This window comes from Scophthalmus maximus, chromosome 19 (genome assembly GCF_022379125.1).
Source record: "Scophthalmus maximus strain ysfricsl-2021 chromosome 19, ASM2237912v1, whole genome shotgun sequence".
Lineage (NCBI taxonomy): Eukaryota > Metazoa > Chordata > Actinopteri > Pleuronectiformes > Scophthalmidae > Scophthalmus > Scophthalmus maximus.
Genome location: NC_061533.1, coordinates 6,805,001 through 6,832,367, shown reverse-complemented (window position 1 = coordinate 6,832,367; position 27,367 = coordinate 6,805,001). Strand labels below are relative to the sequence as shown.

The 27,367-nt window shown below is 42.6% G+C and overlaps 2 protein-coding genes and 2 long non-coding RNA genes across 5 annotated transcripts in view; 3 read left to right on the top strand and 1 right to left on the bottom strand.

The window, feature by feature from the left end:
* The first annotated feature begins 248 nt into the window (after positions 1 to 248).
* On the top strand, positions 249 to 4,197 carry LOC118314006. The gene is made up of 3 exons (XR_004794554.2): positions 249 to 475; positions 624 to 697; positions 4,061 to 4,197. It is a non-coding gene; the product is annotated as an uncharacterized LOC118314006 (long non-coding RNA).
* Positions 4,198 to 4,316: 119 nt separating this feature from the next.
* LOC118313475 (LIM/homeobox protein Lhx6-like) lies at positions 4,317 to 13,855 on the top strand. 2 transcript variants are annotated; one of them, XM_035638926.2, is made up of 9 exons: positions 4,317 to 4,537; positions 5,308 to 5,439; positions 6,063 to 6,194; positions 6,635 to 6,756; positions 8,198 to 8,415; positions 9,124 to 9,224; positions 10,132 to 10,227; positions 11,465 to 11,636; positions 13,074 to 13,855. In XM_035638926.2, the coding sequence occupies exons 2-9, from the start codon at positions 5,437 to 5,439 to the stop codon at positions 13,154 to 13,156; spliced, it is 927 nt and encodes a 308-aa protein (XP_035494819.2). In that variant the 5' UTR covers positions 4,317 to 4,537; positions 5,308 to 5,436; the 3' UTR covers positions 13,157 to 13,855. The 2 variants fall into 2 exon arrangements, with proteins under 2 accessions (XP_035494819.2, XP_035494818.2); XM_035638925.2 differs by having other exon boundaries at positions 8,195 to 8,415.
* Positions 13,856 to 18,837: 4,982 nt separating this feature from the next.
* LOC118313477 overlaps positions 18,838 to 27,367 on the bottom strand; it is a 12,111-nt gene continuing 3,581 nt past the window's right edge. Inside the window, exons 3-5 of the long non-coding RNA XR_004794472.2 lie at positions 25,432 to 25,651; positions 19,595 to 19,795; positions 18,838 to 18,983 (exon numbers count right to left, since the gene is read on the bottom strand). This is a non-coding gene — a long non-coding RNA (uncharacterized LOC118313477). The remainder of the gene's footprint in view (positions 18,984 to 19,594; positions 19,796 to 25,431; positions 25,652 to 27,367) is intronic.
* krt1-c5 (keratin, type 1, gene c5) lies at positions 19,600 to 26,783 on the top strand. The gene is made up of 9 exons (XM_035638924.2): positions 19,600 to 19,814; positions 20,446 to 20,839; positions 21,420 to 21,502; positions 22,667 to 22,823; positions 23,431 to 23,595; positions 23,704 to 23,829; positions 25,451 to 25,668; positions 25,811 to 25,839; positions 26,102 to 26,783. The coding sequence occupies exons 2-9, from the start codon at positions 20,447 to 20,449 to the stop codon at positions 26,215 to 26,217; spliced, it is 1,287 nt and encodes a 428-aa protein (XP_035494817.2). The 5' UTR covers positions 19,600 to 19,814; position 20,446; the 3' UTR covers positions 26,218 to 26,783.

The window sequence follows — 27,367 nt, the reverse complement described above, 5'->3', positions numbered from 1 at the left end:
GATGGACTTTTCACCCTTAAAATGATTATTTAGTCATTTGTGGCATATATTGTTTGAATGTTCAACCTGGTTTGTGTTAGATTATTCTAGATTCCAGAGTTTAATCCAAATAATTGAGAGAGAATGTTCAATGCCATAGTGTGGCTGCATTAATGATGCAAGTCCAATCAAACTTACTTTAGCATTGTTGTCGCTTGATTTGGATTTGTAATGTTTTCCTTTTTTATTGTTCTATTGTATAGAAAAAAAATCCTCCTTCCATCCATCAATCCAATCACCTGTTACCATGTCAAGCTACCTTTTGAGCGAAAGGGACAATTGGAACGGCTTCTGGATCCCGTGTTTACATGTGCACCACGTTAGATGTTCCCTGAACCAACACCACCGCCAACAATATAGTTTTTTTCAACATCAGTCACGGTTCTCCGCAGCTTTGGCCGTCCATGTGCTGTAGGCTGGCGATCGCAGCACACAGGTGAAAGAGTTGGAAGGGAATGAGAGTGGTGGAATGTCGACCTCATTGTTTGTTTTGACCGTTTTCCTGTTCGCTATCATTTCACCATCTCAAATTCTAATCGCCTCATTACCGTGTTGAAACCATACTTTCTATACTTCTCCTCCAGATCACAGCAGATCTTTGTTTGGCTACCAACTGTTCTCATTTGACTAGAGATCAAAAAGCTCCGTTTGGTTTTAGGTGAGAAATACACTTTTTGTGTCTTTACCAATTCTGTGTGCGTAGATGTGGCTGGTTGTACCTTAGGACATATTAACAATTGGAATTGACGACGTCAGAAAGACAAATTATGTTTTGTACCGTAAATTAACACTAAGCTCATGTGCATCATGAGAACGGTGTAGGTTTGGTCTCGTTGAATTTCACGGACACTAGAAAAAACCAGCTCACCACTTTCATCTGATTCTGGTTGCAAAACACACGATCGGGGAATGGAATTTCACTATGTGACATAAAACGTCATGAATCACACTTCACTTTCAACCAGGGAAAAGACCACAGGAAAAAAACTGCACAAACTAATTTGCGTCCTGTGAAATGAACAAAAGCTGAAAACAAAAAAAAATGCTCGTGCAGGGTCTTTAATCATGAGCAAATTAGTCTGATATTTCACGATAAGATAATAATTGTGATTTAGAAAAACATGCCACCACAGCAACTCTTGGCTGTGATGCAAATGTGTGCAGTGAAGTAGTGGGAGTAGAGAAAATCGACGGTCCGAGCCAGAACATAAGAAAGACGAATACAGGGAGTACATTAAGGCAAAGTGAGATGACCTGTTTTATTCTCTGTTTTACTTCTCGAAACTGTTGAATAATAATAAGATGCCTTTGACAATCCAAAGCTTGGAAGAATTCCTCAGATTATTTAACTGACAGGTGAATGCTTGGAGCTGCTCGGCTTCATGCAATATTCCAAATCAATCCACTGAAATATACTAATATCGGTGGCTTATATTATGAACAACAACCCTTTTAAATTGCATGACTTTAACTCATAAGTATTGGTGAGTGGAAGCCAGTGTGTTATACAAGCATTGTTGTGTAAGTATGACAAAAGGACCCCACCTCACTGCCGGTTGTTTTCCAACATTCAGCACTGTAAATAAGACGTTGCCCTCCCGTGAACCCGCCCGCACCTCCACAGCGAGCGGACGATGCACGTCATACATTGTTGACATACCAGCCATCCAACTGCCCACTGGGACTCATTGGATGTGTCTAATAGCTCTAGCATGTGCCGCAGTTCGTCGGGTGCTTATTGTTTGCTGGGCTCGCAGGCGGCCGCGTGGAGGGGAAGAGCACGGCCGCAGGACAGACCCGTCACATACAGGACACACATGGGACTCTCTCACACATCCCCAGAGATGAACGCGACGCAGCAGCAACGGTGATCCAGTCCCGGCTGTTATCTTTGTGCCGACGGCTCGTGTGTGCGCTTCACGTTGCCAAATCTACGAAGAGAGAAAAACTGTGCTGTGCAGGGCTTGGGCAGGCTGAGAAACTTCTGAGTGGGAAAATATAAGCATAAATGTGTTAAGGCTGATATTGAAAGCTGATTGCTCTTGACAATGAGAAACATTGGGAGTGTTTGACTTGTCACGTTGTTCATTTAGTGTAATTAATTGGTGCCAAATAACAGATTTCGAATATTCTAAAATGAAATAACATGAAAGAATTCCTGCTATTTGTAACTCCAAATATCCTACGTCAACGGAGAGATTATGAGACAATGGGCTTCAGACACAGACAGTGGGCTTTGCAGGTGTTTTGTGTCACTTTGTTTATTTCTTTTTGTGATTTTTTCCCCTCCCTCCTGTGTGTGGCTTTGTTGTCCCTTTGTGTCCCTTTATGGTCACTTTATCTCTTAAATTGATCTATTTATCTTGTGCCTTTTGGTCATCTTAATTCCTAGTTTTGTCAGTATGACATGTCAACAATCCCGTCGTGAAGTGGTTTTGATATTAACAATCTAAACTGTTACATTCCTTCTATGGTGGTGGTGGCCATGGGCGTGTCACACACACACACACACACACACACACACACACACACACGCACACACACCTAAAAGCCCGTTGCATTTGACACTCATATCAAGATCCTTTTTATTTTCTCTGCGCGTTTATTAATCAAGTATAGAAATTAAAACAGTCTCTTCATCATATCACATAGTCTTCATCAAATTGCTCGGTTGTCATGAAATTGTAAACGTTGAATAGCCTTTCAATGAGGATGATTATTCATGCTGGGTTAATGGAAAGCTTGAACATAAACTTCTGTGACAACTGACTGAATAGTATCTGGTTGTTTTACAGGATTCAAGCGTGAATGAATTAGGGTTCTGTTCATGAATTAGGCAGATATTACTATTTTATTAATAACCATATAATAAAACCTGCAATAGACTAGTTACTCCATCTTAAGAAACCTAAAATGAAGTTTTTGTTGAGGTGTATGGCTTTTTTGAACATTAAACTCTGAAAAGGCCTTCCAGGTATTGATGTAGAGCTCATCACCACTATACAGAATCGCGGTAATGGAGGTGAAAAAAACCCCCACTCATCAAGTCCTCCTGCGTCTTGACCAGCCCACTTCCACTCGACCCCGTGTCCATCCTGTAATTACAGATGATGCACAGAGCCGACCAAGTGCATTACACGGACAATGCAACGAGACTGAGACAATGTCATTGTGCTGCTCCGAATGCCTTTTATGTGATCAATAATATTAAAGTGCCATTGATTACGCGGGGGACCTTTGCTTGAAGTCACTTCATGCCCTTTCTGTACATGGGTGCAGGGTGTTTTCCTGATTGTGGTGAAAGAAATCTGAAGTGGAGGCAGACATCTCCAAAATGTCAACTCATCAATAAGACAGACGCCATTGTTCTCTTGTGACTATTCAACTTGGGAAAAAGAGCCACGATAAGTGAAGTGCAGGTTCTGTTCTCATCAGTCTTTTGGTCGGCAGGGCCGGACAAGTCCCTTCAGTTGAACATGTCTAAAGGTCTTCACTCTTGTGAGGTTGATTCGTGTAGATCAGAGGAGAAGCTGCCGCCATTCTGTTCCCATTATGTTCAATTTCCCGTGTGAATAAAAACCCCACAGACTCAAATATATCGGCTGACATGACAGCAAATACAGAGAAAACCATCAGTCAAGGATGTTGAGAGTCAAACTTCACCTCCTCGAAAGCATCTGGAGTTGAAGATGCTCGTCAGATATGACAACATGAAATAACATAATCCTTTATTAGTCCCACGAGGGTGCATTTGCAGTGTTACGTAGAAAGTTTTAAAAAAAATTAGAGGGAATGTCAGTTACAAAAAGGGTTGTCAATAAATAAACATGCAGTATAAACACATAACATATACAATTTAAGCCTAATATATAGTGTGAAGGATCTCAATGATGAATGAACACAGTTCTTCTTCGCTTTGTGACTCTTCAACAACTTCACTACTGTCATCAAGAAGGAAAAGAAGGCCACGTTTCCAGCTTCACTGATGGACGTTGTTCTTTTTCTCTTCTCTTCTCTACAGAACCTTGTCCTGTGTGCGGCTGCAGCAGCTCTGCTGGTCCGCCAGCATCACATCCTGTCTGACCGGACTGGGTGTGAAGGCGGAGGCGAGGCGGGGAGAGGAGAGGAGACCGCCGCGGACCAACACCAGCACCAGAGGAGGAGGAGGAGGAGGAAGAGGAGGAGGAGGAGGCGGAGGAAGAGGAGGAGGAGGAGGAGGCGGAGGAGGAGGAGGAGGAGGAGGAAGAGGAGGAGGAGGCGGAGGAGGAAGAGGAGGAGGAGGGCGGCGGTGCTGCTGCTGCTGCTGGGGCCGCCGGTCCGAGTCCCCAGTGCCGGACAGCGAGTCGAGGAGGATGCGTTCTCTGCAGCCGGAGAGGAGGAGAGCGTGTTTCTGTTAGAGCCACGTCCCTTCGGAACAGCTCGGATATTATCTCCTGTGATGCTCCGGGGGGAAACTTCCACCGGACGATGCCCCCGCAGCTGTTGGCAGCTTCTCCGCGTATGAAGTCTATTTTTTTTAAAAATTATTTTTAATGTATCCCCATCATCGGCCAGCCCCCCCCCCCCCCCCCCCCCCCGGCTGCAGTGTTTACACATAGCTGCCAATTAACACGATCTCGCGGTGCCGTTGATTTCGACGCCACGGAGGACAACGCGAATGTCTGGCTCCTTCTGAATGCAGCTGTAATCACCCCGGGGGGGGGGGGGGGGGGGGGGGGGGGGGGGGGGGGGCAGTAGCCTCGAGCACCGCAGAGGGACACAATCAGGCTCCTTTATGCCTCGACATCAGCCGCGGCTTCTGCACATTGTCTGTGATGAATAGACCCCGATCCTCCAATTGAGCCTCTTCACTTTGGAGATTCTTTTTTTTTTTTTTTTTTTTTTTTTTTATTTTTTCTGGGTTCCTTTCCTTTTTTCTTTTTTTTTATCCTCGATTTTTTTTTATCCCGATCATCTGCGGCGCTGTCGAACGTGAAGGATGCGCCGCCTCGTCCTCTCGACGGCGTCCTGCCTCCTCTTGATTGACAGCTGAAATTGACACTCGGGCACCAAGCGGAGCGTTTTCAATCGAGCGCTAATTGCACATATATAGTGCCACCGACCCCCCCCCCCCCCCCCCCCCCGCCCCCCTCGCGTTTTGATTGCGCGGGGAACACAGACACGAGAGGCAATGATCGATCGAAGTTTGTTTTCCCCCCTTTCTTCTTCTTCTTCTTCTTCTTCTTCTTCTTCTTCTTCTAATTGCGTCAACGTGTCATTTGTCGCCAGGGTTTAAATGCAGGAGAAACTGTTATTCGTTGTTTCTGGACCGGATATCGTGTGGGCCGGGGCCGAGATGCGTAATGTGCAGCGCGAGCTCCATCTTCTCTGCGAATAGGCAGCGTCCAAGAGCCGAAGATGGTGAGTCACCAAACATCTGGACGAGGTCTTTTTTGGGGAGGGGGGGGGGGGGGGGGGATGTGCAACCTTTTGATTTTCTTTGTCTTTCAGCCCCGTGTAAGGTTTCTTCGATTTCCTTTACTTGCTCTCTGTCTAAACTTTTTTATTTATTAATTAATTTATTAATTTATTAATGTATTTATTAATGTATTTATTGGCAGGGCTCTGGAGGTTTTAATCAGGAGGAGACTGTTTACCAGTAGGCGTGTTTCATCGCCAGGGGTTTGGTGGAGAGTTCACATGTAAAGCCTAATGGGACATGTTTTAACTTTCGTGTTCTGGTATTTAAATGCAACTTGCAATGTTGTTGAACGATCCACTGTATATGTGCGGATAAAAAGAAAAATAATAACAGCACAGTGAAGGTGTAGCCACGTGAATATGACGACAAGTCACCGTGGAGAAAGTGAAAATGAGAATTAGACTGGATCTTCCTTTTTACCACAAAGGCCTGAAACGGTTCACGGACTGTTTTTCTTGGAAGAAGGAGAAAAAAAACGAAGCAACGAGAGGTGGAGATGACGAGACGAGTCTCTCTCTTTGGTGTAAACTCCATGGTTTTTTTCTTCTTCTTTCTGGCGCAGTCTAAGTCGGAGGTGAAGAAGGAGTCCGGAGAGTCCAGTCCGTCGGAGGCCGCCTGCCTCTGCTCTCCTCCGGCGGACAAGAACCAGTGCGCCAGCTGCGGCATGGAGATCCACGACCGGTACCTGCTGAAGGTAAATGTCCTATACATACATATATATATACATGTATTCATACATATATACTCACTCAGAAGCCTCATTAAATCTCCTTCATCGTCGTTATTTCTGTTTATGATGATCCCAAGAAAATAAGCGAAAAGCAGAAAAGCATAAGGCCCTTCATCTAATAATAACAACAAAAAAAATGTCCCTCTTTCTTTCTTTCTTTCTTTTTTCAGAAAAAAAAATCTAAACAAATTAACCTGCAAGACGAGTTGTTTTTGTTGTTGTTGTTGTTGTTGTTGTTGTTGTTGATCTTCTTTGAGTTTTCAAGTCGATTTAAAGGGGAACTAATATCCGTGGCATCTTGTGTGTCTATGCTGCGATTGGTAATGTCCTCTCTGTCGTGCATTAGTTCGTGTGTGTGTGTGTGTGTGTGTGTGTGTGTGTTTTTAAATTCTGTATCTCCACAGGTCAACAACCTGAACTGGCACTCGGGCTGTTTGGAGTGCTCGGTGTGCAGAGCGTCCCTGCGCCAACACAACAGCTGCTACGTGAAAAACAAAGAAATCTACTGCAAACTGGATTATTTCAGGTAAGAAGCTGCTGTTTCATTTCCTTTTTTTGTTGTTGCGAAGCCTTCAGCACTTAACTGTTTATCTCCTAACGCCATATGTTACAGTCCTGCACGATATCGTTTGTTGTTGTTGTTGGTTTTTTTTATATAATCTGGGAAGTTAGTTTTTTATCAAATGGAGGCACAGCGCTGAAATCTTTTTGATACCATTTTCGTTTATTAATTTAATTTTTTTTTTGAAGAATTACCATCTTATACACGAGGTTCAATTCAAATCTGTTGACCACCAAAATTAAATGTATTAATAGAGCGATATTTATTTTGTGTGTGTGCGTGTGTGTGTGTGTGTGTGTGTGTGTTATTTTTCCACGTGACGTGACAATGTCGTTTGTTCTGGAAATGAAATTGTCCGTGCGCACAGACTCCGAGGCCAGTCCATTAAACTGCAAATCACTTGCAGTGCATTTGTCATGTGTTTGAAAAAACAAATACATTTTTGGCGACAACAAAAGCAAAAAAAAAAAGACAAATATGTGCGGAGCGTTTTTGTAAAATAAAGTCCTGGTTCCCCACAGACTCCGCCAGTGAAACCCTAACCTCCAATAGGCTGTATGATAATAAACTTTCATAATATTATGGAATATTACAGTATCGAATCGTCCACATTCCTGCAATCGATCCGCCATGAGCTGATGCTTTTGATACAATACACGAAGAACATCCGTCCTGTTATTTTTCATATGCAGACAGAACTGACTTGTCAAAATTACATCATAATTGATTGAGCACAGAAATTGATGCTTCCCTAACAAATAACCATATCATAAGTCTGGATAGTTTGGATTTGTAAAAAGAAAATTAATTAATTAATTAATTAATTAATAATAATAATACATTTAAAACGATTTAAACTTGACCTCTACATCTGGATGGGAAAGAGTGAATTTACAGTGACAAGTCAAACAATGACTGATGACTCACAGATTATTTTTGTCCAGGTGTTGTTGTTTTTTTAAATTTATTTATTACAAGTTTTGACTTCTCGATTTAGGGAATCTTGATTTCATCAGTGAAAAATATGTTTATGTCAGATCATATCAGTGAACATACGGTTCCTATGCGGCGTGGGTTTGGAAGAGGAGTGAGTGACTTGCAGTACATAGGATGAGCCACAGCAGAATAAACATGTGAGACAACATTCAGTTGCACAAAGATTCAAAACACTAGTGTGTGTTCAACACAAATTATTGACAGTATGAGATGAAAATAAATCCTTATAAGGAATAAACCATTTAATAACTGCAAAGGGTTGAAACAGAAATGGGCAGGTGGACCTCTATTGACAGTGTAAACAACTGGAACTCGGTGCAATGATGTGTTTGTATCACGGACTTTTACCTGCAGCTCTGTGACCTGCAGCCGAACCTTCACCGGCCCATCTCCCTCTTCCTCACAGTAGGTTTGGCACCAAGTGCGCTCAGTGTGGCCGGCAGGTGTACGCCAGTGACTGGGTGCGGCGGGCTCGGGGCAGCGTGTACCACCTGGCCTGCTTCGCCTGCTTCTCCTGCAAGAGGCAGCTGTCCACCGGGGAGGAGTTCGGCCTGGTGGAGGGCAGGGTGCTCTGCCGCAGCCACTACGACATCATGCTGGACAACCTCCGCCGGGCTGCCGAGAACGGTAACAGACATGAGCAGAGAGGCCGCTCCGAGGAGCCGCTCTGGAAAGACACACACTGGCTGACAGTGTGAATATGAATAAATATGATTAAATATATAAATTCTCTTGGAGATCAGTCAGCTCTGTGCTGTGGTCATGTGGCATCATCATTAAATCAAAAGGGATATTCTACATTTTCAACATGAAACACAAATATTTGTTAATGTCTTGAATGTAAGATTCACATTTAAAGGGTATGAACACCCAAAGATGAGATGGATGTGATAAAGCATCTGCAACATAATGGTACGTGTAACTGAACTTGGAGAAAGAGGAAGGTTCCGGGGGGACTAAGCCAAAAGTGTAAACAAAATGCATGAAGGAATATTTCATGCAAATTATATTAGTCTGGATTTGCCCTTCACACTGATAGTGTAACGCTTGATTTGGCAGACTCAAGCTCTCTGCTGTGTTTTTTCAGCGAGGAACATGTCGGCCATGGTGGAATAAATACTTTGGACTGTGCGGTTGTTGGCAAGAAAACATTTTAATTATACGACAGACTGTGTGGAGCTGTAACAAGACTGGCCTGTTCACTTGTGTTGCGCAACCTCACGATACACACATATATATATATATATATATATATATATATATATATGGTGACTGAATCTTTATTTCCTGAGTGAAGTGACAGGAGTAACCTGTGTTGTGATTCTGTGACGTCAGGAACAGGACTGACTCTGGAAGGAGCTCTGCCCTCTGATCAGGACTGCCAACCCAAACCAGCCAAGAGGGCGCGCACTTCGTTCACCGCCGAGCAACTGCAGGTGTGTGTGTGTGTGTTTGTGTGTGTGTGTGTGTGTGTGTGTGTGTGTGTGTGTGTGTGTGTATTCAGAGACTTTGCAAATGTAAAAGTACAAATATTAGAGTGTGAAAATGTCCCATTACAAGTAAAAAAATCCTACATGAAGCCTGATGATACTTATGTCAAAGTATGCAATGAGTACATACAAACGAGAAGAAATGTCCAATGTGAGTTAATTTACTATAAAATATAATAATTTACTACTTAATGCTCATGTAAAGTGCAACTTTTGCTGTTGGTGTAGCTCAGTTTTAATCATCACATTGAGTTTAAACTGATGATTAGTTGCATTATGGATGAACCTCTTGATCAATTCATTTATTGTTTGTTTTGTGAAATGAAAGAAAAGGGTGAGAAATATCGATCACAGTTATCCAGGGCTCAACGTTTGCACCTCTCATAGCCCACACCACAAAATTATTTGAGGAAATACGGCAAGGAAAAAGCACATTTGACAACAAAACAAAATTAAAACAAATATTTGTAGAAACTGGAACCATGAACAATTTCCAGGCATTATTTGAATTAAAATGACTTAACTGACTAGTCACTTGCCCAAAGTGTTGCTGATTAACTCTATGATAATTTTCTATTCAACTAATCTAATAATTACAGTGAGTATCTGTTAGAATTGCATTGTTATATAAAGCATCATATTTCATGTTAAATCTACAGTTTCAAAATAACTAAAGTTGTAGTCACGTAAAATGTGTAGTATTTGCCTGTCAAGTGTAGTGGAATAGAAGTGTAAAGTAACTCTGAAGTAAAAACCAAGTACAGTACTTGAAGTTGATGTAGTTACTCTTCACCACTTGGTACCTGTACAGTATTGCAGTATTCTGGTTGTTTCATTCTGTCTGTCCTCACAGGTGATGCAGACTCAGTTCGCTCAGGACAACAACCCTGACGCTCAAACGTTACAGAAACTGGCAGAAATGACGGGACTGAGCAGACGAGTCATACAGGTGGGAGACGATCAAACGCGATATAAGAAAATAGATTGCGTTGTGTCATACCACATAGAAGAGGGGCTCTGAAATAATTAACATAACTGGAGAGACGAAAGACACACGGTTATATTCACTTTGGACTTTTCTCTTTCTCTTAAATCAAAGGAGGGTTTTTACTCTTTCAGGCTCCTGGAGGGAGTTCAAATTAAACCGTTTGTTGACGCGTGCAACTTGTGATCCAGAGTAGATGTTGTATCGAAGCTCAGGACTGAAAGCAGCATTTTTGTGGCAGTGGCTGAGTAAGAATTCAGACCCTTCACTTAGCAAAAGTAGCAATACCACAGTGGTCAAATACGATTGCTGTGCAAGTAAGAACCCTGCACTTGGCTGAAAGTATTTTCAAGACTAGGCCAGGTGAATTAAACCAGTATTTCAAAATAAAAGTGGTTTTACACACTAACACAATTAAGATGATCCACTGATGATACTGGAACGATTTCTCTGACTGGGCAAAGCTGCCCGGTGACCTCCGACCCCCAGAGGGCCCCGAAAGACGCAGGTTGAATCCATATCATACTCGATTGGCATAATTTCATTGATCTCAAATTGCTGGAAATGTGAAGCTCGAAGAGTCAAAATCTACTTTTAAAACTTTTAACTGTTTTCTTTTTTTTTTTATTGAGCCGAGTGCTTCTGTTTAGACGTCTGATATTTAATTCTTCCATTATAGGAGGACTGTAAGACCACAACCAACAATGATCTGCCTTATTTAATATGCATTATGTATGGGTTTGACAGTTATTTTCCTTAACCTTTTAAATGTCAGTGAACCGTGATAAATGCATCATCATTCCCTGAGGCTCAACTTAAAAATTGATGTCTGTTAAAAACCAGTGATGTTGCGTTTACTATTGAAAACTACAGAAACTAGTAAGCGTTCAAATTTTTTAAAGCTGGTATCAGATATTTTGATTGATTCCTTACTGGAACAAAGCACCACAGTTATTACAAATTGTTGCCAATTAATTTCATGTCAATAGACTTATTCATTTATCAACTTTGCTTTAGTGTGCTGGTTGTTGTATTTTTTTATTACTGTGCCTGGAATCAATGGGGACTTCTAGGAACCCAGCAGCAAAACGTGTGCGTCTGGTGAAAGGAACAAGAGTCAAACCTTTACCTAGGTTTCTGCAGCGTCGTTACAGAGTGAAGATTTGCTGAATGATCATATTTCATCTGTGATACTTCCCAGGTTTGGTTTCAGAACTGCCGTGCGCGACACAAAAAGCAGCCGCCCCAGAACAGTTTCTCTCAGAGCGCTCCGCTGTCCAGGATGCCTCCGTCGCTGCCTGAAGACATCCACTACTCCCCGTTCGGCAGCCCGGACCGACCACATCTCCTCGCCCTGCACGGATATCTGGACAGTGAGTGTCAGCTCCTCGTGTTGCTGCCACTTTGATAGAGAACATGACATCCTGTCATGACTGCTTTATATGCTTTGATACAGGGTTGTTTAATAATCTATTCCCCAACATTTTAGCTCCATAATTAGCTGGTATTTAAATATACATTTAAAGCATACATTTACATTTGCAGCAATTGGAGTTCATTTACTTAAGTCAAAACATGAGGTATATCATGTATTTTTTTATTCTCTTCTACATTGCAGATGGAGCTATTCTACTTTTTACAGTACAAAATAAATGTTAGAATTTTAATGTTACGTTACAAATTCATATTTCGCATACAAAACATATAGAGAGCTAAATACAGCCAATAATCTCCAGTGTATTTAAATGTATGTACAATCAAAGAAAAACAGTCTATGGGGAAGAAGAGAGTGACAATTGGGCATTTTAGGAAACAGAAGAGATTCAATTATAATACCAAAAGTAATACAAATAAAATAAAATTAAGGAGAATGATATGTTATATTTCGGCATTATAGTTATTGATGCATGGAGCTTATTTTAATACATGCATCTACTGCTATTAACAGTGAATTTCCCCCCCAGGGATAAATTAAGTCTTATCTTACTGTATCTTAATCTATGATGTCAAATCATTTTTTATCTGTTGATGATATTTTGTATGAAAAGTTATCAAACAAATTTAAAAAGTACAGTAATTGCCCCTTGAGATGTTGTGGAGAAAAAGTTCTAAAGTACAGTATTTGAGTTAAATGTACCACATAAAATACACAACAGCTTAAACTTAGACAATTTCATAGTTTTCAGATCAGAAGCTTCAGTCTTAGAATAATTAGAGACTTTATGGAGCACAGCGGCGGAGACGGAGCAGGTTAAACACATTGATTCAGCCAGCTCGTATTCTTTGTCTACAGTCCAATAAAAACAAATGCTTTTGCCTTTGCTCGTGGTAGTTAAGTTTTACTTTGTAGGTTCTGCAGAATATTAGTGTCAATAACAACATTTTTGCCAAACTTTGAATCATTTAATCCGGAATCCTAAATGCCCCGTCGCTACGCCCTCTTAGTTCTGTTTTCTGCCACTCCATTTTGGAAAACAAGTAATTTACCTGATTCACACGGTGTAAAATATACTGTACAGTTAATACAATAACAGTGTAAATTGAGGCTTTAATCATAAAGTTTTACATTTTTGTCTCATTAAAATGGTGGTCCGAGGTCATATGATGAACATCATTTTAAAGCCAATTTAGGCAAATAATTAGCCATTTTTTTGCCATATAATTATCAATGGCTCGACACGCCGCTAAACGCTGAAGGCCCAAATTTGAAACCCAGAAAAAAAAAATGCATCCTGAATCATATGACTTACAGTAACATGCTCACACTCCTAGTCTCATGTTGTCTGTCTTCTCTTCCCTCCTTTGTGCAGCTCATCCCTTCTCCGTCCTCGCTGCTCCGGGCCACTTGACCCATCCATCCATCGCCTTACCACAGCTTCCCATAAGCCGCTGACATCCCGCGTCCACTTTTTCAAACACTCTGACGACGTAGTGATTTAAAAAAAAAAAAAAATGTATATTACAAAAAAATATTACAAAATCCTTGGGGATGTACTGCGCATAATCTGCACTGTCTTGGGAGAAGCAGGACCTCGGCAATCTGTCTTCAGTCGGTGGGATACTTCGTCGTGAGACTGCACAGCTAAAAACTCTTCTTGGTCTTTTAAAGATAGCAGATTGTGGCTGTGGGAGAAATATCCCGCCTACATTCCAACACGAGACCTTTTTATTTTCTCTTTTCAGGATGCAGAAGAGGACACCACTTATTTTATTTTTCCTTTTTTTTTTTGGTGGCTGGACACAAAACACCGCATCAGGTCAGGATTCCTTCCCTTTTTGTTTATCCAATCATACAAGGTATTCTAATTACGTTGCAGCAACACGAGCTTCTTCTTTTTTTGGAAAAGGGAGTGTTGTAGAAGTATTACAGTAAAACCTCAGTATTTCTTTTCTTCAGAGTTGATCGAATGGGCACATTTGCAGCATTACTGTCATTGTTGTGTCGTTGTCAGAATAATGGAAATTTATTTATTGCAGAACAAAAAACTTTTTGTAAGCACTTTTAAATGTGTCTTGGAATTGAACAATTCAGTGATTGTACCTTGTAAATACTGCGGCGGTTTAATAAAATGTATCAGATCTGTTATGGAAACGAGGATCAGGTTGATTTACTGACGCAAAGTGAGCAGGAGGGTTAGTGTGTGTGTGTGTGTGTGTGTGTGTGTGTGTGTGTGTGTGTGTGTGTGTGTGTGTGTGTGTGTGTTTGTGTGTTTTTCAGGACGTTATTTTGACACCCACAGTTGCTCTAAATCTAAGGGTCAAATGTCAGAGGTCAAGCACCTGCAGTAACCTGTTATTGAGAGCGGCATCCTGCCACAAACCTGCTCATCATCTCCAATTTAAACGCTGTGCTTGAAAGGAAATGGGATCAATCCTGCCGCGAACACGATTATGGAGGTTCTCGCTCAAAGCGCAACCACTGATTGGACAGTCTATTAACTTCTAACACGCATTATCCGCAGTTGTCGCATTGATTGACAGCACTTAAGCCGCCGTGATGGGAAGAGTGAATGGGTTACTTGGACTTCAAGGATATGGTTGGATCTGGATTTTCACAAACTGGATCAATAAGGGCTTTTTAAAAATCTTTTAGCACAGGAGTCAATTCTTTGACAATCATTCTCCCACATGCCTTCACCAGCATGAGACCCCGCGACAGCCTCACGCTACAACACAAATGAGCAGTGTCCTCACATTGTTACTAGATGGCAGTTTCATTTGCTTTCACTCTCATTCAATGGAGTCATAGTTACAGGAAATGGTCGCATGGTCATAGTGCATCTTACAGCATATTTGTCATTTTTAAATCACCTCAAATTATTCTGCAGCAGCCCGAAATGTGTTTACCGCCCAACAGCACTTTGCCCATTGTGGTTCTCCGGGAGGCTGCTAGAACTGGCGACGCAGCAGTGAATTCATCATGTTAGGTTGAATGTTACCTACACTGCCATCTAGTGTATGTGGAATGAGCTAAGACTTGCATTAAGGTGTTATCCTTAAGATTTTCTACATGGACTCACTTCCAATGATATGAACATGAGAGTGGTGTCAAACTTCACCATGTCTCATCGTGAACAAACATTATTTCCCTGCATGGTGAACCATCTCATTCACATTCCAGCGCGAGTGGGGTCACATCTGCATTAGAGGTCACAGCAGCTCAGAGATGGAATAAGAGATATCCTCAACAAGAGATATCCCAACGTCGACTGGACCTGGTGTGTGTTAGTGTCTGGTCACTTTTGAATACATGTACGCGTGTTTTTGTGTGTGGGTGAACAATATGTCAGCGTGTCTGAAGGGGAAGAGACTGGAGACCACCACGGAGTGCTCTCGTCCTTTTCCTAAACTCACATCAAACTCTAAAGTCCGATCAATCACTTCCAATCGATTCAATCGGCAGGTAGAGCTGTTCGGGGGGGGGGGAAAGAAACGATGCCACTCCTGGTGAAATAGCTGAACAAAAGCCGTCTTCCCGCAGAGCAGGGAGATGATTATCCCACTGACAATGTGGGCCACCTGCCAGCACTACACTGTACGAAACGCACACATTTCTTCCCCCGTTAACCCCCCCCCCCCCCCAGATACGAAAGCTCAAGGCGGCGTCTAGGGCCCGTCTCTCTCCGCGCACAAGCGTCCCCGGGGCGCTCCAGTCCCCCCGCTTTTTTTTTGTTTTGTTTGTCATCCTGTCATGCGTCCGCCTCAGTGATTGGCAGCCTCAAGTGGTTGCAGATGAAAGCGGGCCCCCCGTGCTAATGAATAGGCCCCTGATTGCAGAGCCGCTCGCCTCGGCGAGATCCGCAGCATCGCCCGCCTGATGAGCAGATACACCGCAGTGCCCCTCGTCTCTGTCTATTCACGTCCCCCCGTCTTCACGCTGATGAGCCCTCCCGTGCACAACAGTCAACAAAAAAACCTCTGCGGAAGATTGCAACGTGAGCCACCTCCATCGGCGCCCTTTCCTCCCCCTCACGTTCATTTCAGATGCTGCCATACGCTGGCAGGGTCTTCTATTCTCTTTGTTCGTCGTCCCCCCCCCCCCTATTTGCGTCACTTGAAAATATCATCTGACTGAACCGAGGATGCCGTGCAAAGTAACTGAATGGCTGATGAGTACGATGATGTTTTAGTTTTCAGTCCCTCGAGGTAAAGGAACTTAGAAAAAGGTTGTTCTTTTTAAAAAAAAGTTGCTGTACAAATATATCATGAGATAAGCAAATCCTGCTCCTACACTCAAACTGATTATGTAGAGGTAAATATACAGTGGGAGCAGGGAGGTCTTTGTTCATGCACCGTATCCGTGGAGTAGTTTTAAGGGAAAACACAAGATCAGTTACAGTACAGTCGACAACAAAACTTTGTATGTATCTGTCTCCTGATTCATGGTTAGGTTTAATGTTTTATTTCAACCCCCCTCTTGAAGAAGAAGCAGCTTCATGCCCTCCACATGTCCACATTGTTACACTCTGTCCAATTTGAAATATTATCTTTATCTTTATGTATGGTACCTTTATGATCCATGGTTTAAGTGAAGGTTGACTTTTTGATTTAGCTACTGTCTTTATTGCAAAGAAACAAATAGCACCCGCTGTTGCTTTTGCATTATCTGCTCTAACATAAGCCGCAATCATGAGCATGCCCTGCTGAAAAAATGAAAATCAGTAAAAGGTTTTTTTTTCTTAAACTCATACTAACATGACAATGCAGTTAATAGTTTGACCAGCCTGTATGATGTCACTCTTGTCAATCAAGTTGGGGGGGGGGGGAACTGCGACCAGCTAAGTGATCAAATCTACTAGCAACGGTTTTCATCGTAGAATTACAAACCATCATCTAGAAGCGGGAAAAATGCCCTCGATCCACGGATGAAATCAAGAATTCTTTCAAAAGATGTTGTGAATCTTGAGCAGTCCATAATGGACAATCATTTTCATGGACTGTGTGTGCTTTGATAACGCATAATGGTGTCAGAGCACTATCACAAAATTCCAGATGTTGTTCATTAAAGGTTTTTAATAATAAACATAGCAATGACTTTTGACTCTGTAACTTATACATTTTTTTTCTTTCCTCTGGTTTTCAGGCTTGTTAGAAAAAAAAATCCTGATGGGCCATCCGGCTTCAAAATGCAGGGTGAGTGTTCCTCCACACACACACACAAAAAAAAGCAGCTTATTTATGGAAACACTTAAAGCATCATATCTAAAAAAAAATGCCGTCATACATCAGCTGTTTTTAGTGACACATGAGCAAACCAGCCATTTGAGCTCCTCGCGGACTAAATCAGAGCGTTAACGCAAATGTGACTGAGCGTTTTTTAGGTGCAACGTCCTTTCGCTGGACAAACTGAACCACAATGAATTTACTTTGCGGCTGAGGGTGTTTTGTTTAAATGTGGATACTGCACAGGCCTTCCATTTAACCTCCACGCTATAAAAGCTATAAACTGTATTCAGGATCAAGTTTCCAAACAACGACAAAACAACTTTTCTGGGACTCTGCACTATGGGCTGGTACACAGTGTACTATAGATATTCTGAGAAGCATAGACCCTTTTCACATGTAAACAATGACTTTTACAGTAGCGAAAATATGGGAGGAGAGCTGACGAAAAGCAAAGGAAATAGCTAGAACACATGATTCACTTCACCCAGGCCGGCGGCCAAATGTGCTCTATGAAAAATAAACACAGGCCTCCATAGCAGGTTCCCAGAATGTGTTTATTTGGGGGGGGGGGGGGCTTTTGAAATATTGCAGCACTTCAGTTTGATTTATTAGAAGCTGGGGCAGGATCTAAATCACTCTCCCGGGGCAAGTAGGAGGCAGACATGTCTTGCCGGTCTGTTGCGTGTGAGGGAAAGATGGTGGCGCTGTGCAGCCACACTGGACGACTGGGGACTCTGGGATGTTGCAGTCCAACAACATCACAACTAAAAGCCTCTCAAAATGACCCTAACTACGAAGTGAGCCACATGACATGTTAGATTTAACTCTTTCTTTATAAGAATTGTTACAATCCGATTTCGAATTGGATAATATTTATCCAATATTATATTGGATATATATTATTATAAACAAAGCAGCACGTAGACTACAGAATGTTCCTGTTGTGTGTTTCAAACTCACTAATCTGCACACATTGTGGTACATTTTTTCACCCACAAGGTGGCAGTGTGTCCATGCTACACAAATTAATCTGACTGTATCAACCACTGGCAGATACAGGAGAAAGAATATAATTTGTATGCATTCACGCATGCAAATTATAGTTGGTATTCATTTTGAAAAATGTGGCATCATCTGCTTAATGCATGTTTTCTATCACATGTATTTAATTGTGTAGCATCAGTGTTTGCATCACTGTTGAACCTAACGATACAATGTCATGCAATTCAGTTTAATATTCCTGCAATTGGAGAAAAGGAAATTACATTTTTACTTTAGTTGGGATTTTGTTGATTGAACCTCGTTGTGGACACATCTGGATCGAGTTAAGTCATTCGTGTCACTTTGTCTTCCATATTCAAATTGGAAACAGCACCAAATAAACTGTACACACTGAACTATCCAAATTTTAATAAATCCGCTTGCCATCATGGAATTGTATCTCATTTATTTGCCGTTAAAGTTTTAATTTGATTTTATGGATGAATCTCAAAACTAGCTTGGAGGGAGTTTTGTTCCTGCCTCTCGTCCTTTTTCAGTGGTAAGGGTGTGTGTGTGTGTGTGTGTGTGTGTGTGTGTGTGCGCAGGGCAGGGCCAGGTCAGTGTCTCTGTGTGATCTGATCCCATACAGAGATAATAATTCTCAATGCAGTAACAGGGTATTACACACTGCATAACAGGGAAGAGAGGGGCCGAGAGATGGTTTACACAAAAAAATGGTTTGTGTTTCTGGGCCTGTGTGTGAACACCAGCCAGGTTTCCAGTCGGGCCATGGGGCCGCCGCCCTGCATTTCTCTCTGCATTTCTCAGGGGTCTTCACTTTCCTTTTCATTTCTGTCTCTCCATTGTTTGCCGCTTCCTCCCGTTTCTCCCCACCTCAGGTGAAGCCATGCGGCCTCACATCTCGCATCGTTCCGACTGTATTGTGTCCACGCTCAATGGGATCACTGTGGAGACGGCGGGGGCCTTGTTTCCAGCCACACCGGTTTCTCCAGTCGGCTGAGGATGTCGATTTCACTGCACGGACAGTTTAGTTTTGAGAGTCAATCTGTGTGCTGTAAAAACAATAAACAGTCATGTGATTTAATAAAGTGCATTCACGCCAATATGAGACAGTTATAGGTGCTTGCACTTTACTTGGGTATTGTTTTAACTTATAATTACATTACTGATGGATTGTTGTACTTTTGGCTTCACAAAATTTTGACGGCACTAAATATTACTTACTTTGCAGAATAAAGCGCTAAATGTAATCCATACCATATACCTAACAATAAAGTTTAAATTTGTTCCAGCCTGACAACATTAAAACAATGCCTCCAAATTAATGCATCAGTAATATTCAGTGGTGGAAAATGTAATTACGAAAGTATTGTTTTTAATTAAAAGTTTGAAGTCATATGTGCGAGTGTTTTTCATTTTCTTCTACTTCTGATCTCCATATTAGAGACAAATTTTGTATTTTTTTATTATTATTACTTTATTGTTAAAGTTGCATTTGAATCTTAATCCAATCGACAGCAGATGTTGATTGAATTTTTTACCTTTACAGGAAACAGATCATGTGTCTCAACTTGCCGCCGATGTGTGCAAACATGTTTTGCTGCAGACAATGAATTGCATTTAAAATGTTGACATTAGTTTAGTTTACGTGCACAATAGTTACTTTATCTTCACTCCTCTACACGGTGTCGAGTTACATCCTCCTCTCTGCTGCAGTGGGACTGGACACGCCCACGGTGGCTCCGCCCCGACAGAGAGAGTCCCGCCTCTGCGGCTGAACTCACCTGTGAAATCTTGTCCGGCAACAGCAGTCGCTCACACCACCAGGGTCGAATCCCGAGCAAGCATCCGAAGAGGAGATCTACTGAAGAACACAGCTCGATGTAAGTACAGTTTTCTCCTTAAATAACTGTTAAACGTCAGTGATTGATCGAGCGATAAAGTTTTCCATTTGACACAGTAGGAGGCGGATTTAAAGCTCACAGCTAAGCTGACACTGAGACTCTGTTACAGATTGAGAGATACATCAAAACATACTGATTAGTAGCTGTCCTATTACTGAATGAATCTACTGGGCACAGGGGCCCTTTGAGCTCTCGGGCCCCTGGGCAGGAGCCCCCGTCTGTCTCAACGACTACAGAGAGCCTGAAAATAACTGCAAAGAGAAACTTTGACACCCACAAAGAGGATGCACATCTATCACAAAAGATACACAGAGAACCAGAGTAAGGGACGCAACCACAGAGAGATTGCCAAACAGCTTTTAAATAAGGCAAAATTACTTCAAAGAGACATAAAACAACTAAAAAGAGACCGTTTTTTTTAGCACTTTCCAAAGGAGATGCCTTTGTTGCCTTACATTTTTTAATTGAATTTTGTTTCCAAGGACAAGAGTAACTTCTCAATCTCATTCATTAGTCAAAGACAAGTAATTTGAAGTCTGCTTTTGGCTTGCTCATTGACCCATACAGTTCTCTCATGTACACATTGTACATTAATCCCCATCTCCTGCAGCATGGCCTCCACCCTCTCCGTGCGCAGCTACTCCGTCCGCCAGCCCTCCTTCTCCAGCATGTCGGTGAGGGACAGCGGACGCAGCATCCACTCCAAGTCGCCCGTGCCACCTCTGTCCAGCACCCTGTGTCTGTCCCGCTCCGTCTCCATGGGCAATGGGCTCAACATGCCGGGCTCCGGCCTCTCCTTCAACGGCCTCGGCGGCAGCGCGAGCGACAAGGAAACCATGCAGGGCCTGAACGACCGGCTGGCCAACTACCTCGACAAGGTGCGCTCGCTGGAGAGGTCCAACGCTGAGCTGGAGGTGCGGATCAAACAGCTCATGCTGGAGAAGGCTCCAAAGGGACATGACATCGAGGGGATGATGGCCCAGGCACACGCCATCGGGCAGGAGGTCAGTGTCTAATAGGTCACATTCTAATTCACTTTTCCGCATTTGATTACACTCTGCTGACTCATTTGGGCTCGGTATCTTTCTATTGTGTTGATAAGTTGATGTTTACATCATTAGGGTTCTTAATATTGAATGTTTTGGACGATTAATTTGCCTTTTTCTCTTGAGATTTTGTTTTGCTTTTTCATCTGGGCCTACGTGGCCTTGAAGCACAGAGTTCGGTTACAAGAAAAACGTTGCGGATTGTTTAATAAAGCGAAAATGTGACTTTAACTGTGCTCCTTCCTTCACAACTGCAGAACGGGCTTATTGACACGCGATCAAGAAAGTTATTGTAGTTTCAGTCATCTATCATGTTATAAACGTACATGGTTGAAGGCAGAGATGAGAGAAGGAGCACGAAGCTCCTGCAACAGCCAGAAAGATTTTTTAACGTGACATGGCTTTAGTAAAGAACACGCATTATTTTCTGCCAGCAAGATTCCATTAATAAATCAGCGCACTAAGATTATTAAAAAAACACATCAGCTCTAGATCAACGTGACGGATTGCAACTGACTTTTCATGTTCCCCTGCTCAGGTGAGAAAGAAGACGCTGGAGAACGCCCGCATCATGCTGGAGATTGATAATGCCAAGCTGGCAGCCGATGACTTCAGGGTCAAGTGAGTGTCACACAGAGGTTCCTTTCTTTTACTCGCCTGCGAGTGTTCACATGGGAGCGCCAGACTGCAAAGTACTGTGAATAAATGACCTTTCTGTCAGGCTGCGAAATAAGAGCCCCCATTCCCACGGTGCTCAGGCCCCCGCAGGAGACAAACAGCCGCGGCGTCAGTTAGTGCAGGATGTGATAGACTGTGCAGGTCAGAGAGACAAAGTCCATTTTCTGGAGAGTCCACAGTTGCCAAGGTGAAGCTGGAGGAGAGAGGGCAGAGTCGGGGCGAGCCCACTGCCGCTGTTTTTCACAACCTGTTGACGGTATGTTCTGTGGCCTGATGTGGAGGCGTGATACATCAATTGACAGTGATTTATGGTATTAGAGTGCATGTGTACAGTAACTTACGTGCAGATCTTTGCATGAGTTTGATATTATTTTTCATCCATTCTGGGATTTCATGATATAGTATTTTTATTTAAATTGACAAAAATGACAAATCACAGTCCTCATGGTAGCCATATAATATAATGTAGTATAATATACCTGAATACTTTTATTTAAATATTTTCAGTATATTTTTCTGATGATAGTTTTATACTTTTTTACCAAACATTTTGAATGCAGTTTTATTTGTAATCAGTCTTACTCCTGTAAGTAAGACTCCCTTTCACCAGATTATCATTAATACATCATTTTAAAAATATTTTTTGGGGGAGAGATTTAATAAATATAGACATGTAATAAAATATACTGCTGTTTTAATGGTCTTTCCAAAAGTATCACTAACTATTGTGTCCAGTAGTTTAAACAGTGTGAACATGCAGGACATCTCATTAATTCACTGAGGTGGATTAGATGGTTTTGTTACAGGGGAAGAAAAGGAGAGATTTGTGTCTGGAAAAGAATCCAATTAAAACGTTTAATTTTTGAGCTAGATCATCAATGTGAGTTTTGTAGCACATACCACTGTTTAACCATATTCTGCACTGAGCCAACAAGAGCTCCCTTTGGAAGGTGGGTTTGCAGTTTGTGTTATAACCCTTCAGAAGGTTTGCAAGAAGCTGTCTGTATCACGGAGAGTTCTGAGTTAGAAAATAAAAGTGTTGCACATATCTGCTAATGATCTCCTTTCCTCTCCTTTTAATTTCCCCACTGTTTTCTTTTTGTGAAGATGGGAGGCGGAGGCGGCCTTGTGCCAGTCGGTGGAGAGGGACTGTCAGGCTCTGCGGAGAGCAAAGTCTGACCACGACCAGCTCATCGGCACCCTGCGGGGAGACCTGGACAGCCTGAAGGAGGAGCTCTACTTCCTCAAGAAGAATCACGACGAGGTGAGATCCCTGCCGAGGTCGAGGCCACGTCAGACGCGATCGATCGCTTACTCGTCAAGTTAATCACCTTACAAGTTGTCAAGTGTAGTCCAGTGGGTTCTCCGAGCTGCAAGAACGTCAGTGTCCTGCACCTCGACATGACTGATATTCCACAGAGTTGTGATACATTCAGCAACACACCTGAAAGGGGTTGACGTGAAACCGGCTCTGAGGCCGTTTATGTTTGATTATTCAGGCCAGAAGGTTTCAGTGTCTGAAACATGACAACGTTAAGTCTACTGACACGCCCTTTGTCTTTGTAGCCGTGGTGCTTCCAGGTGGCCGAATGTACAACAACCTGGGAGCCCATCCAGCTACCGGGACTGTGCATGTTTAGACAGTCAGGTGTGGTGTCCAGGATGTAGGCCGAGCCTTCCTTCTACCATAATACGTTTAGACAAATATTAGCTCATGTAGAAACGTAGGATGTCATGAGCCACTGCAGCCTTGACGTTGTGGTCATCCAAAACAGCTCGGCGATCCGTACTCGTTGTCCCGGCAGTGAGGTGGAAACCACAGTAAGATGTTACAGAATTATGATGATTCGTTTTTTTCCCCATTACTGCAGGAGAAGAGCTCCCTGAAGGCACGTCTGACCAACGAGCAGGTGACCGTCGAGGTGGATGCGGCCCAGAGTCCCGATCTCGGGGCCACAATGGCCGAGCTGAGGGTCCAGTACGAGGGCATCACCCGCAAGAACAAGGAGGAGGCTGAGACCTGGTACCTCAAGAAGGTCAGCCACTGCTCGGATCACTCCTCATCTTTCCTCTATTTATACATTTTTGCAGCATTATATACTACATACTGTGCATTACACCATATGTTATTTTGATGCCTACAGTTGGAAGCAGTGCAGTCTGAGGTCAAAGAAAGCAACGAGGCTCTGCGTTGTGCCCAAAGTGAGCTCAGCGAGAGACGACGCTTCCTGCAGGCTCTGGAGGTCGAGCTCGACAGTCTTCGCAAACAGGTACAACACTGCGTGAACACGTTTAGCCATTGGGCGCAGTCTGAACATGTGGACCTCCATAAGAAACAACCCGTTTATCTCAAAAGTTGTATGAAGATCTTCGTGGCTCTCGAGGAAGCTGTGTGAAGTCTTGAGACAATTTATCGTGACGCGTCTGTAACCTGCTCCTCATCTCTGCTTTAGGCGTGCAACAATGAGGCTTCATTATCTGAGGCCACAGTGACACATAACACATGCACCCAAAGCTCCGACTGATCCGTTGGAAGATGAGATGCACTGTGGGCAATGTAGGCACCGGGCACCCAGAATGCACGGAAGAAAAAGAGGCGCAATTGTCCACTGTGAGCCGGACAAGGTTATTGAAGTAGTGGACAATTGTCTTTGGCTAGAAGAGAATCATAAAAGCAACAAGATACAAGACAAAAGTATAGAAAACACGACTCAAAATTAGAAATAAAGCATAAAACACTAACACGCTGTTGATATGTGTGAGTACTCTTAAGGGATAACAGTTGACCCAGAGGTGAATCTTATTGTAGCTGTAGGTTACAGGTTATTGTAAATTAATAGTATACAGTAATATGGAAAACTCTGCTTCCCTGTCCTCCCTCTTCAGGGGGCATGCAAAGAGTCTTTTTCCCTGTGGAGATTAATAAATTTTCACGTTAACTACCGGTGCTCACCATGTCCTCACCTCATCTGTTCTCACACAGGCACAGATGTTGGGCGCAAACTATAGATAACAGCTCCTTTCGCTTAGTCCACACAGAGCAACTATGGCGGTAAAGTGTACACAGCACACATCCAACGTTCTGTCTGTTCATCTGCTACAAGTGAACACAGATCATATTCCATAGAGGCCAATATAGCTCGTGGATGTTTGCTCTACCTGATAGTGAGCACGCGGTGTTGAATGAAGACATATTGTGGCGCTGACAGTCTCTAGTGCCTAGTGAGAGGCTGTGAATGGACGAGCTCAACACTTAAACATGCAAAGGGATATTGGGTTGTAGAAAATGTCCCTCAAAATGTGTTCTGATTGTTGGGTCAACAAAAGTGCCTCCACTGTCACACGGAGGAAGAGTGTGGGAAGTTTAAGGGGGCGATTGAAGTCATACTGTACACACAACACTGCCTTGTGTGTAAGGTTGAGGTCTGACAAATGTGTTGAGGGCCTTATTCTCGCGGCTTTTGCCGGCACATTGCTGCGTATGGTTCGGTTATATCTGGACAAAACAACTGGTTGAAGCAGTGAAGGGGTCGTTATCAAATGGAAACGGGCTTTGCGGCCGGTGGGATGACAAGCAGACGGGAAAGAAGGGAACACTGAGACTTAAATGGACAAGGAGTCACAGGGCACACTACCACAGACGCGGCAAAAAAAAATAAGACAGGAAGCAAATTAACCAAGAAGTACATAAGGTTGTAATTTCAAAGTAAAAACAGGAAATAAAAGAGTCACTCATAAGGGCTGATATAACAATGAATTGGTGTTAAAGTGCTACATGCACATTGTATACATATGGAGGTCTGCTGATTGGCAGTGACGTTTCAACATTAACTCATGATGGAAAGTTGTTATCGTCTGCCACCGATCATTACCTGTGTGTTCCGTTGACAGGTCGGTGTGCTGGAGGGAAACCTGGGCGACACCGGGCACAAGTACTCCGTGGAGATGGACCGCCTCCAGGTGTCGCTGTCCCAGCTGGAGGATGAGCTGTCTCAGCTGCGCTTGGACATGCAACGCAACAAGACCGACTACGAACAGCTGCTGCGCATCAAGCAGAACTTGGAGATGGAGATCGCCACCTACAGGAGGCTGCTGGAAGGAGAGGAGATGTACGTGACGGACGGCAAACCACACAATTTATTCATAACTGAATTGAGAGCGCTCCACTCGCTTTAGACATTCAAATGAACACGACGTCTTTGTGATACTTTGCTTTCTTCGATTAAGTTGTCGTATCCTTTTGTCCCACAGGGTGAAAGAAATACCTCCGCCTCCTAAAAGTAAGTTTAAGTTTAAGCAAATTTTTTCCCATTAATCTTCATGAAATTCTGGCCTTCATTTTGCAATATATGTTGGTTACACACCTGCAGTTAAGTGACATTTGAGGGTACTGATGACCAAACAAGTTGTCAAATTATAACATTTCGGTGGCAAACTAAGACTCATCTAGACATTGTGTTATTATTACCACTAACAGTACTTTTCGGTGATATTCCAGTGGCATCTTTTGAGACTAACCCCGGTGTTACCTGTGTGTTACAGAAGAGCCTGAAGTAAGGACCAGGAAGATTGTTAAAGTCGTTACTCAGACCATGATCAACGGTAAAGTGGTGGATGAGTCCAGCGAGGTGGAGCAGATTGAAGAACGCAAAAAATGAGCCAGTGTGTGTGTGTGTGTGTGTGTGTGTGTGTGTGTGTGTGTGTGCAGAGAAGGAGCAGTAATGTCTGGTGAACCCAAAGAGCCCGCTGACAGATATCAACTTCATCTCACAGTCAGAGATTGTTCGAGGACTGTTTGTGTTTTTGTTTCGGTCGAACTACGGTTTTCAAGGTCAAGAATGAGAGAAGCAATTTTGGTTTCTAAGTTTGCCATTTTGGTAAATACACCCTTTTTTGGCTTTCTTGCCAAGATTGAGATGAGACGATTGATACTATTCCCATGGCTGTCAGACAACAACTAGCAACTAGCTCTTGGCAATAAAGCCTTTCCATTATTACTATCAGGAGGTTTTTTAAAAGGTTACAATAAATGTCATTTGTAATGAATGTAATGTTATTAATTATTTTCAAATGTGTCTTTAGTCCTAACAAAAGCTTTGTAGAAAGTGTCTCGATCTTGCAACTGTATTTCGTTTGGCTGTAAGAAGGATGATGGGAGAATTTCTAACCTTGTCTTAGAAATAAGCAGATCAACCAAAGCAGCTGTACAGCGTCAATAAAACAGTGTTGGAAAAAGAAGTGTCCCTGTCATTTTTAGAGATTTATGCACAAACAGGAACTTTGACTGATACTTGGGGAACAAACTGGAGGGGGGGGACAAGGAAAGCGCGATTTTGCACCGAGAGGGCAGAAACTACAAACCTCACAAACAGTAGTATCAAGTAACAATCTTTTGTTTGCGAGATTCTTGTGTTTCCTTGTCTTTTTCTGTACATGTCAGAGGGGTGGAACGCCATAATGCATACTGTTATTTATTTTTCATTTACTTATTACACAGAACAATCAATGTAGCTATCAATAATGTACAGTTTACTATTACCAAAAACAATTACTTTCTATTTAATCCACTTTTTTAAAAAGGCCCCCTCTTCATTCACCAGTTCATAAACTTGACCCGGGTGCACATTTACATATAGGAATTAAAGCAATGTTGGGACATACGGTCTTACAATAAGTTCAAAAACAGGTTTTTGATTTAGACGTGTGTATAAATTGAACAACAAGATGACCAATAAGGTTTAGAACACAATTCTACAACGCTAAGAATAAAAAGCCATTGTGCTGCCATTCTGGGTGTCTGTAATCCAA

Bases quoted from the DNA above. Each gene is read 5' to 3' on its own strand.
- krt1-c5 (XM_035638924.2), top strand. From the start codon at position 20,447: ATGGCCTCCACCCTCTCCGTGCGCAGCTACTCCGTCCGCCAGCCCTCC. The intron at 20,840-21,419 runs GTCAGTGTCTAA...TCCCCTGCTCAG, and splicing joins CACACGCCATCGGGCAGGAG to GTGAGAAAGAAGACGCTGGA. The intron at 22,824-23,430 runs GTGAGATCCCTG...CCATTACTGCAG, and splicing joins TCAAGAAGAATCACGACGAG to GAGAAGAGCTCCCTGAAGGC.
- LOC118313475 (XM_035638925.2), top strand. The intron at 6,195-6,634 runs GTAAATGTCCTA...GTATCTCCACAG, and splicing joins ACGACCGGTACCTGCTGAAG to GTCAACAACCTGAACTGGCA. The intron at 10,228-11,464 runs GTGGGAGACGAT...GATACTTCCCAG, and splicing joins TGAGCAGACGAGTCATACAG to GTTTGGTTTCAGAACTGCCG.